Source organism: the organism of the source record quoted next, unplaced genomic scaffold, assembly GCF_019419815.1.
Source record: "Pyrus x bretschneideri cultivar Hongxiangsu unplaced genomic scaffold, Pyrus_bretschneideri_v1 Contig5, whole genome shotgun sequence".
In the NCBI taxonomy this organism is placed as follows: domain Eukaryota; kingdom Viridiplantae; phylum Streptophyta; class Magnoliopsida; order Rosales; family Rosaceae; genus Pyrus; species Pyrus x bretschneideri.
This window is the reverse complement of record NW_025999787.1, coordinates 223,984-235,057: the sequence shown is the minus strand read 5'-3', so window position 1 is coordinate 235,057 and position 11,074 is coordinate 223,984. Positions and strand designations below refer to the sequence as shown.

General features: G+C 37.7%; 2 protein-coding genes across 2 annotated transcripts; one reads left to right on the top strand and one right to left on the bottom strand.

Annotated features, from left to right (window-relative positions):
- Positions 1-428: 428 nt before the first annotated feature.
- Positions 429-4,648, top strand: LOC103936463 (protein CASP-like). The gene is made up of 3 exons (XM_048569271.1): positions 429-1,439; positions 2,043-2,165; positions 3,053-4,648. Exons 1-3 carry the CDS (start codon positions 945-947, stop codon positions 4,394-4,396), a joined length of 1,962 nt encoding a protein of 653 aa, XP_048425228.1. The 5' UTR covers positions 429-944; the 3' UTR covers positions 4,397-4,648.
- Positions 4,649-4,972: 324 nt separating this feature from the next.
- LOC103966370 (bifunctional nitrilase/nitrile hydratase NIT4B) lies at positions 4,973-10,648 on the bottom strand. Its single transcript, XM_048569272.1, has 5 exons — positions 10,490-10,648; positions 8,996-9,175; positions 7,657-7,950; positions 6,272-6,547; positions 4,973-5,404 (listed from the first exon to the last, which is right to left on the bottom strand). Exons 1-5 carry the CDS (start codon positions 10,617-10,619, stop codon positions 5,244-5,246), a joined length of 1,041 nt encoding a protein of 346 aa, XP_048425229.1. The 5' UTR covers positions 10,620-10,648; the 3' UTR covers positions 4,973-5,243.
- Positions 10,649-11,074: the final 426 nt, after the last annotated feature.

Here is an 11,074-nt window from a genome sequence, read left to right as displayed (position 1 = left end):
CACAATGGGGTAACTCTGTAGTTGGGAATGAATTTCAGACTCGTATTACACACGATACGTCTTAGATTCGATTCCTGGTGCTGGTGAATCATATAATTGTAGTTAGAGAAAGATTGAAATACATTTGTCAGTCTTCCTAACCTCCGAAAAAATGAATTACCGTGATAAAAGAAATACCAACGTTTAAAGAGAAAACACGAATAAATGTACATCGTCAATATAATTTTTTTTTTTTTTAACAATCAATATTTTCTACACTAAGGGGAGAATGTGGGTTTGGCCTCATTATATGCTATCGATAATGTGGTTCAAATTTAGCGAGAATCGAACTTAAGATTTATAACTTTAAAGTGAAAAAGAATATCCTTATACCGTAGTACTAAATAATCATAATCAATTTAATATAAGTAAAATAATAACACTCCTTGTCAGTAATAAAAGAAATACCCACTCGCATGTCCTGTACTCCTGTCCTAGTCTTCTTTACTTGTATCCTTCATTTCCATTGTTCTCTTTACTTAGTTTTTCCCTCTCACAACATTTATAAAACAAATTAAAGCTTCCATTGATTCTTCCCAAAATCCCACCGCCACCTTCCCATTTTTGATTAGTTTGACAACTTTTTGAGCTTCTTTCATCTTCTTTAAGACTGCCCAAAAATCCATAAAAGCCCAGAATCTTTGACACTTTTTCTTCTTTGCTAAATTCAAGGCTGACAGTTTGAAAATATTTACCTAAAAAGAAAATCTTGACACCATCATTGTCATCCTTGTACTTCCATCAACTTTTTTCAACCCCTTAAATTTTTCATTATTTTTCTTGCTCCTCCAATCCAATCTCTCCATTCACTCCCCAAATCTTCAAGATCTCCCAATTGGGTCTCCATCATTTGCTCCAAAGGATTCACCCACTCCCCATTTTCTCTGCACTCTGTTCGTTTTTCTATGTCTTCGAAAAACCACCAGCACTGCCACAGCTTGGTCGTCGACAGGCAATGCAAGATCAGGAAGCGCGGCGGCGGCTCGTCTTCCTCTTCGTCTTCCTTGGTCCGTAGGTACAGACTGAAGAGGGCAATCCTGGTCGGAAAGCGAGGCGGTTCCAGCACGCCAGTCCCCACTTGGAAGACTCTGAGCGCCGCGGCGGCGGTGGAGGGATCACCTTGTACGGCGACGATGGTGGCAAATGGGGATGAGGATGATGAGAAGATGGCGAAGCTGCAGCAGCGGAGACCGGCTTCGGAACACGATGGCCGCGGCGGCGGTAAAGGGAAGGAACTGGTGTCGGTTTCGGTGAGAAAGCTGGCGGCGACTTTGTGGGAAATGAATGAACAAGAACAAGTTCCTTTGAGAAAGAAGGATTCCAAAGTTGCTCAAGTTCCTTCCTTAGCCGGTTCCTTGCCGCCAAAGTCATCAGATCCATCCTCTACTCCTATTTATGAGGTAAGGATTATTTTATTTATTTATTTACTTTTTCTTTTGATATTGTCTTTATATATTCAATGAAAATGCAAAATAAGAGAACCAAAAAATTTGCAGAAAAGAAAATGAGTTGGAAAATTCACTTTGTTTATCGAGCTTCTTGTGTTTACATATTAGATAGTAACACAAATCCAAATTGTTCATTTTTTTGTTAGCATTATTCAATGGCAAATGAATTTGGCAAACATTTTTTTTTCTTGGCTTATTCAATATAAATGTCATAAATTAGATAAATTTATTTATTCTTTTTAGAATCTGGTATTAGCATTAAAAAAATCTCATTCTATACCATTTATTAGTCCATTTTTCTTTCTGATTATAAAAAAATTTAAACGCAAAATAAATTTTTTAGAGTGCCAACAATTCCCTTCTTTTTTATACAAGCTATACTCTATATTAATTTATGCTAAGGAGATAGAAAGTTGAAAATAAAACCTTAATCACCAAGTCGAAGAGATTTGTATTTTCTGATATATATTGTTATTATATAGAATGGAAGTGTAAGTTTCTTGTTTATTAATTCGAGTTTGAAAGTAATATTGCTTGTTGTTGGGAATTGTGCAGAGAAAAAATGAAAATGGGGATGGTGGACGCCAGAGAGGATTGTCGGTCGTTTCTCAGAAACATTGTTTGAATGATTACCAAATGGGAGGCTTCGAGAGACCTACAAGTGCCAGTTTAACTGAGGTAAAAGTTCAACTGCATTTCAATCTCAATATATATATTTCATTGATAAAAAAAAAAAAAAAAAAAAGAGGTACATGTTTTTCCGGAATTTATTTTTACAGTTTGTGTGGAAGGGGGTGAAATTTTTTTAAAAAAAATGACAAGAAGATGTTGACAGTGATTCAAATAAAGTTTGTCCCCATAGAATGGATCATAAATATCAAATCTAGTTTTCTGCCTTGTCATTTTCAATGAATAGGATTTAAATTTTTGTATTTGAAAAAGTTGATCCAGTTCATCACTTTCGAGTTTAAAAATTGCACAATTGGCTAGAATAATCATTTTTCGACATTTGGGTGTGGAAATGACCAATTAGCTGTGTCGAAGATCGTTTCTGCAACCAAATGTCAAAAAATGACCAATCATGTTAATTGCCCTTAAAAATTAGCTCTTCAATTTAAATAATTAATCTAATGCATTTGCTTAAATGGTCAACTAGAATGTTTGTTACTTAATAAATGATGTGTTATCAATAGGAAATAAGTGCGTTAATCGACACTTATTTAATAAAACAACCACATCATTTGATTTACACAATTTGGTTTAAAAATTTAGTTTTCCTAATATTATTTCAAAAAGAATGTTTGTTATACTTAACAAAAATTCTACCATGCTTTGAAGTCTCATACTTCGGAACACCATAAAAAATCCCATTGCTTAAAGTACGCACTCCTGCGCCCGAGAATTCGAGTTCGCTTCCTTATTCCGTGATATCGCTTGTATCAAAAAGAATTTGTTACTTCAATTTTGAGTGGACATGTTGATTGCATTAGGCTGCAAGGTTTTCAAGAGTGAATTTCTAGGATGATGAATAAGTAGACATGTTGATTGAATTTCACAATGTGCAGGTCAAATATCAATCCTGTGGGAAACCTGATCGAAAATGCATACACGGATTTAAGACCGGTTTGAAGGATGTCAGTAGTGGCCTTTCTACATCTAAAGAGCTTGTGAAAGTTCTTACTCGCGTTTCGGGTCTTAAAGAGCAGCATTCTTTAACTACAACCCTACTCTCAGCCTTACGAGTTGAGCTTGATCGAGCACGTGTCCAGGTTCATCAAATGATCCGAGAACAGAGGTCTAACTGCGACGAAATTGAGTATCTCATGAAGAAGTTCGCAGAAGAAAAGACGGCCTGGAAAAGTAAGGAGCGAGAGAGGATACGTGCTGCAATAGCGTGCATGGCAGAAGAACTTGAGGTGGAGAAGAAGCTAAGAAGACAAACAGAAAGGTTGAACAAGAAGCTAGGGAAAGAACTGGCAGATAAAGAGGCAGCTCTGTCGAAGGCCACGAAAGAGCTCGAGAGGGAGAAGAGGGCAAAAGAGATTTTTGAACAAGTTTGTGATGAGTTAGCCACAGGTCTTGGGGAGGACAGAGCACAAGTCGAAGAGCTAAAGAAAGAATCGGAGAAAGTCCGTGAAGAAGTGGAGAAGGAGAGGGAAATGCTTCAGCTAGCCGATGTGTTGCGCGAGGAGAGAGTCCAGATGAAGCTTTCTGAAGCCAAATATCATTTTGAGGAGAAAAATGCCGCCGTGGAACAGCTAAAGAATGAACTAGAGGCTCATTTGAGATCCAAAACGCGCGAAGGTAGTCACAGTTCTCCAGATTTCAGTAAAATTAAGGAACTCGAGGCTTATTTAAAGAAGATAAATTTTGGATCATTTCAGAACTCGAAGATAGAAGGGAATGAAATGGAAGTTGCTGCGTACAGAGTGGAATGTGAAGACGATTCAAAACGGACTTCAGTTGATAGCGATCTTCATTCCATCGAGCTAAGCATGGACAACAACAACAAGAGCTACAAATGGAGTTACAGTTGTGGAGATGATACTGAAGATGATTCAAAGCGGACTTCGGTTGATAAACAATTCAAAGGGAGAAGATCGCTCTCTGAAAAAATACAATGGGAAAGCATATGCTTAAACAAAAATTCCAGCGGTATCGATTGGGAGTTTGGCGTAAAATCTCAATGGCAGTCAGACGGGCGGCTTATAGAAATATCAGAGCTTGTTCCTCTAACTCAAACCCCAGAACATGAAACCGAAACAAAGAAAAATGGTTCTGTTAAGGGTCTCGCAGACCATAGGTTATCGAATTCAAAAGTGGTTCCGATCCATAGCCTAGCCAGTGCAACTTGTCAGTTCCAATCCTTTCCGATGAAGGATCCAGGAAACGAAGTATGCGGAAGTTAGACGGATGGGCCACAAGGATGGTTCGAAGCTCCAACTAGCAGGAAGAAAAGACCAATGCCGGGATCAAGAGAATATCGACGTTTTCATGTTACTTCTTCCCTGCAACGCATTACTTTGCTTGTGTTTTCAAATCTTGCCACTAAAATTGTTTGCATCGATCATGTTCGATATTACAGATAGAACAAATGTATATACACTTTTACACATTGCTTTGTATGGAACCAAATATAATTTGTTTTGAGTTCTGAGAAATGTACATCATTTGCTGCATGGTTTCTTCTTGATCCTTAGGGATAGCGAACGTTACGAACCTCGCCAAGTCGACAGCCACATGGTTGGCGAAATTCTTGCCGTTCAAGGCAAGGCGCTCACCATTTTTGCATTAGCCGCACTTGGACAACACAATAGCTTACATTTTTATGATTGTAGAGCAATGCCGGATGCAACGCGCCTAGTTCTAGATGAGCTTGCGAATCTGAAGCATTGTGGAGAACGCATTTCAAGGGTAGAGCGAAAAACCGTAACTACTTAAGTAGGTCGGCGGTCGCATTCAGAATCAACATAACAAATTCAACATGTTTGGGAAAACATATTTATGAACTTGATCTCCATACACAGCAAGAAAGTACAGAACCATATTAAACTTCATCTGCAGCAGATTCTTTATGGTACAAATCAGTGGGAATGATTCACATTTGACAAACGAGAACCATATGCGAAAGCAAGGCGACCTGGTTACAGAGGAAATACATCATTGACGATATATGTACAAAAGGGTCGTCTGATTATTATTGAACAGGCCTCCATTTTGCAAACGACTGTCGGATGGTGAACTGATGAAACCTAATTATGGCTTATGTGAGACTTCGTGATCGGTCTTTGCCGAGGCTGATGTGAAAGTAACTGGAGTTGCTGGATGGTCCCTCACGATCAAGCTAAGCACTTCGGGCCGTGAATAGTGGCCAACCACATCAAAGTCAAATTTCGCCCTTGCTATTTCTCCAAGATCTATGCAACATTTGGACATTAGAAATATCAGAGCTCAGTCTCCTTAAACAAAACAGCTAAAACTCTAGACATAGTATGACAGTTTCACTACAAGCGGAATGCATCTCTCTTTATACTAATTTCTTTGTTTACAGTTTCGGTTGTATAGTCCACTAAATGAGTGCTTATTTGATTTACCACTATATTCGATTCCTCCTATGTGAGTTTGTGCGGTCATTCTAAACTTCGAGCAGGCAATATAACTATTTAAGGAAAACACTTGTCCTCATGAAACGTAGCCACAAGCTTGCAACCATAACCACCATAATCTATGTGCCTGTGTGAGAGAGAGGATCAATCAAATTATATTATCAACTAAACCATATTGCCTCGCATCATACACATAACAGCACAACAGAGAGCCTAGATCATAGAGTTTCAGTAAATTATACCGACACTTACTTTCAAATACTTCTTATTTTTAAAAGCTCTGTACCGCTTCCCCACCATATTGAAATTTAGAGAAACTTATTATACCATACTAGGGTTCTCATTTTACTAGAAATGTTACATTAAGGTTGCATATCAACTGATGCATCTGGTGTCCGTTTTATGTTTAGATATTATCCGAAACAGACAAAATATAGGAAATATCGTAAAGGCAGATGTAGTAACTTGAGGTTAAGTTATGCTGAAATCTATTATGGGATGTGAGGGTACTTTAATTTCTGAAAATAGAATGGAGGTTCCTGCCATTTCGCTTAAGTTGAAGTTTTTCTAATTTGCACTATATCTCAAAGCCGGATTGTTGTAGCTCAAAATTATGTCAGCACAGCTTGTAATCTAGATGCTTAATTGCTGTTAGAAGAGAATAAGGAGATGACATACCGAGATCTGCTGAGATGAGTGCCTCCCCATCATAATTGGGTCCAGCAAGAACAGTCCCCGACGGTGAGATAATAACACTGCCTCCAGCACAGACGACAGAATCTGGAGCAGGTTCCTCTCCTGCAAATGCATATTCTGGAGGAGGGGGGTAGTCTTTCCTTCGACAGAACTGATTGGCAGATAGGACAAAACACCCACCCTCTAAGGCAATATGAGTCATTGATGCTTGCCATAAATCCCTGGAATCAGCCGTAGGAGCACAATATATCTCAATGCCTGCACACAACAAGGCATCCTGCATCAAGTCATAGTACTAAAGCATCAAAAGCAATACTAAGAACACCTTTAAACTCCACCAAGAAATGCATCGTTTCTACCTTTAATTTTCATTTCACGTTGAGGTAAAAACTGTCTTGAACTAAAACACAGTTGATGCACAAAGTTGGATCAACTTAGATTGGACCCTAAAACCACACAAACGCACAGGAACACAAAGATGTATCATGGTTCACCTTCACCTGAAGTTGGGCTTTGTTCACGCTGGTGTAGTTCTGTTTCATTATGCAAATGTAGGTTACATTGTACAGGAGTTTGAGAGAGTGGAGAGTCCAGGGTTTACCATGAGAGTCCTCTCTCAAATGAGGGTGGGGTTGCCCTTATAGAGTAAAGGATAGAATAACGGCAAGCCTCCCCTTTGCATATATTCAAGCTGGCTAACTAAGGCCCAAATATGATAAAATATGATATCAACAAACACACGGATGTTCTCGAGTCGTTGTGTTGGAAAGAAAGTAGCTAGGAAAAACCATGTATAGAATGGTTGGTAAATTGCCAACTTGGTAAGGACAACCAGACTATGCCACAAATGTTGGCAGACTATTCTTAAGTCTTTAGAAAGAAGTGTAAGTGTAAATCAAGCCAGTGTCTTATTTCAATTTGAGTTAATTGAGTAGCAACATACTCATCCAATCGCCCAGGAACCTAGAAACTGACTCAACCCCACATAAAGATCGCAGAACAGTATACTTAACTCAACTACCTAGATAGCCAAATAATCTTTTTGACCTGATACCTGTCTGTATACAAGTCAACACCCCATATGGAACTCAAACTTGCATGGCAAAGCATGAAAACTGGAAGTAAGCAGGTTCAAACAGGGCAATAGCTTGGAAGTAAAATGAGAAACCCAAATAGTATTGACTGCCCATGTAAAGCCATCCTTCATTCATATAGCACTAAACTAAATGATGCAATTACAAACACCAAAATAAGAAATGAAAAGAAATTGTAAAATAGCTTCGAAGAAAACTGAAGTATTTAAAAATGTGAGTCAAAAATAATTAATGAAGTGTGATATTTCAAAATTTCCTGTTCAAATAACTAACCTTTAGCATACATTGCTGTCCTTAGAAGTGGCATCTTATTTTCCCAACAAATGGCAGCACCTATTTTTCCAATCGGAGTCTCAAACACAGGAATTGTAGATCCATCTCCAAATCCCCAAATGATCCGCTCCAGTGCTGTGGGCATCATTTTTCGGTGCTTTCCCAAGTAGCAACCTTGAGAATCAAAAAACAGAACAGTGCAATAGAGTGTATATCCATCTCTCTCTATCACACCCATTACCAGGAATACCTTGTACTTTCCAGCCATTGCTGCCAATCGATCAACTTCAGGACCTGCATTAGTTAACAAAAAAAGTGAAACTACATATCATACGTTCACAATTCTATTCGTAGACTGCATTTGGGTCAAACAATGACAATTTTAGAACATAGTGTCCGCCTTTGTTTTGATTTAAGACCAAAATATGATAGCATGCCTCAGTAAAGTTATTAACACTTGGTGTAACATAAGATTTGAATTCCATATATTAGGAAAACAATAAGCCAACTGAGATACTTCTAATAAAATTTAGTTGATAAGATCCACTTGCAAAACAGTGGTGTAGAATGTTTCGCTGAGAGCCTGACATGAACCACTAGTGTCCTGTTTTAGCAACCACAATTAACTCATGAAGAGCAGGATAGATATGCCCGCACTTCTCATGCCAACCACTGGCATCCTTTTGGCCAAGTAAAAACAGTTAAGATGCTTAGTTCTATTCAATGCATTGAGAGACCATTTTCCAATGAACTAATGTTCTTTTTTGAACTTTGACAGATAAAAAAAAAAGAAATAATAGTATAACCAACCAAAAAGAAGAAAAAAACAAAAGAAGTCTTTTCCACTTTTTTTTTTTTTTTTTTTTTTTTGTTGTTGTTGTTGTTGTTTTTGCTTCCAAAACATTCAACAGAGTTTTTGCCAAAAAACAAATATTCACTAGAATCAATTTCCTCTGGAATCTAACTTTCATTGGAAAAAAAATAAAGGACGGCAGTTAATTCTCTTCACTACAATAAAGCAACGAAATTATAAGTAATAGCTACTGATTGAATTTGAAGTTTAACGATAAACTGATGCTTAACCATAACCATAGCCATAGTAGTTCATTGCACCACAGGTACACAGCTTAAATTTTCTTGACTCCAAAAAGCAAATAACTTATAGCAACTAATAGACGAATTTGAAGCTTAAACACCGACTGACATTTCAATGCACCGAATACATTTCAATCCACCACTCAATCAACCTGGGAATTCTAAAGAATTCATTTTATCTCTGTTTCTTACACATGACCAATGCATGAAATCATCAAGAAAGAAAAAAACAAAGTAGTTTTACCAGGCACATCAATGGCAGCAGCATGATACTTTCTGAAGTCTTCTTTACCCTTAGCTGTTCTGTTCCCAATGACAACGCCAAAATTCGACCCACGTGGATAACCACCCACAAATGCTTCAGGAAACACAACCAGCTGGGCACCATATCCTGCTGCTTCAGCCAATAACCTCTCAGCCTTATCTACGCATTCAATCAGAAATCAGATCCACCAAAAATATAAAATATCTTCAATTTACCTAAGAAACATAAATGCAGCTAATTGGGTTAGATCAAAAATCATATCTCGAAAGCTTAATTTCCAATGTAGTCAGGATTCAGGAATGAAAAGATAAATAATAATTGAAACTTATACTTCAGAAATTCTGGCTAGGAATTAATGCATTTTCTTTTCAACAGGTCAACTGGACCAATCACCATATTTGCATCGGTCTTATATATGATTCTCAAACAAAAATATGTTGGGAAATCTACAAGCAATCCCTATGTGGTTTACCCCATTTAACAAATGAATTGAGGTCTGTTAGTCGTTGTGGTCTCCTCGGGTAGTCAAATCTGGTTGGATTGAAAATACATTCCTTTCTTATACCTGAACACGTATCACTGGCAACCTCCAAAAAGAAGTACTTCCTCATCAGTCGTGACCATGTTACTCTTTCTCCCCAAGTTTTCTCCATAACATAGCGCAAACCCCTCTCTCAGAATTCAAGAGCCAAATCATTCAAGGAAAGTATAGAAGTCTAAATTTCTTCTTATTCCTCTATCAACCCACTCACATTCACACTCTGAAAGTCTGAATGGGGAACCCTCACAAGGAGAAATGTTTTGTCACAATCTCAATGCAATTGGAAATGAAGAAAAACAATCAATGTCTTCAGCTGCCTCTCTACATGTGATAACACCAAGTTTTTTTCGAGCTTTATGAGTCGGGTATAGCTAAAGATGGTATGAGCCTATTATTTTGTTTGAGCTCAGCTCATTTCTTTTACAATCTGAGTTCAAACAAGACGAATCAATCTCAAACTGTATCAATCCAATTTACAACCTACACTAATTAGCAATATTTCCACAAAACAAGAAGTAAAAAAAATATACAACCACAGCAATTTTGAGATTTTGACCAGGCAGCACTGGATTTATTTATTTATTTATTTGAACGAATGATATTTTATTCAGTAGATAGTGGACTAAACCTCATAATAAGCTAGCAATAATGTAGTTCAAATTCGCATGGGACGAGAATCCGACTAAGACCCCTCACAAAATCATTAAACAAATTTTACAAGTTGTCAAAGGATTAACAAATTTTACAAGTTACTCGAAATTAATGAGAAGTTGAAACAATAAAATGAAGAAAAAAAACCAAAATCCAAAACCCAAAATTGTAAAGTTAAAACCTCTGAATTGGATTGGGGAAAGCAACATAAACATAAACAGTGAGAAGGAAAATGAAGAAGTAAATAAAGAGTTGGGAGTAAGATGAGAGAGAAAGGGGACCTAGAGTGGCAGGGGTGTCGTAGAAGACGGTGGAGGCTTGGACGACGGTGGCGCGGACAGTGGGGGCGGAGTAGTCGGTTCCCATGTCGACCTCCGCGATCAGTGGGGAAGACGAGGGTACCAGAGCCATTTGAATTTAATCTTTTGCGCTTCTTGTGTATTTTGTGTGTGTGTGGCTGAAGGAGGAGGATGACCGATCAATTTGGTACGACGAGAATTTCTGATGAATATGCGTTGAGTGAGCGAGGAGTGACGGGCATCGGAAACTCTAGAAACTCGAACGTGACGTGTGAATTGTTGGTGGTGTGGCGGCTATTGTTTTTGGCACGTGATATAGAAATAAAGAAAAATCCCACTTTACAACTCTGATAAATTATTTTAGTTCAATAATATTATTCTTATCATGTCTTCATATCATTTTATGTAGCATTTGATTTGGACAACCATATCATTTAAATTAATTAGAATTTAAGTTAAATTAAAAACCTTCAATAAACCAATAATTAAAAAAAAAAGAATTAAATGGTCATTGTGGCATACGAGGAGTCTTCTCCTTCTTTCCTCGTTCAATCCTGCTTCTTCTCC

Excerpts from the sequence above, each read along its gene's own strand:
- LOC103936463 (XM_048569271.1), top strand. The coding sequence starts at position 945 with ATGTCTTCGAAAAACCACCAGCACTGCCACAGCTTGGTCGTCGACAGG. Across the intron at positions 1,440-2,042 it reads CCTCTACTCCTATTTATGAG|AGAAAAAATGAAAATGGGGA; the intron begins GTAAGGATTATT and ends GGAATTGTGCAG. Across the intron at positions 2,166-3,052 it reads CAAGTGCCAGTTTAACTGAG|GTCAAATATCAATCCTGTGG; the intron begins GTAAAAGTTCAA and ends CACAATGTGCAG.
- LOC103966370 (XM_048569272.1), bottom strand. The coding sequence starts at position 10,619 with ATGGCTCTGGTACCCTCGTCTTCCCCACTGATCGCGGAGGTCGACATG. Across the intron at positions 9,176-10,489 it reads CGACACCCCTGCCACTCTAG|ATAAGGCTGAGAGGTTATTG; the intron begins GTCCCCTTTCTC and ends TTGAATGCGTAG. Across the intron at positions 5,405-6,271 it reads ACTCATCTCAGCAGATCTCG|ATCTTGGAGAAATAGCAAGG; the intron begins GTATGTCATCTC and ends AATGTTGCATAG.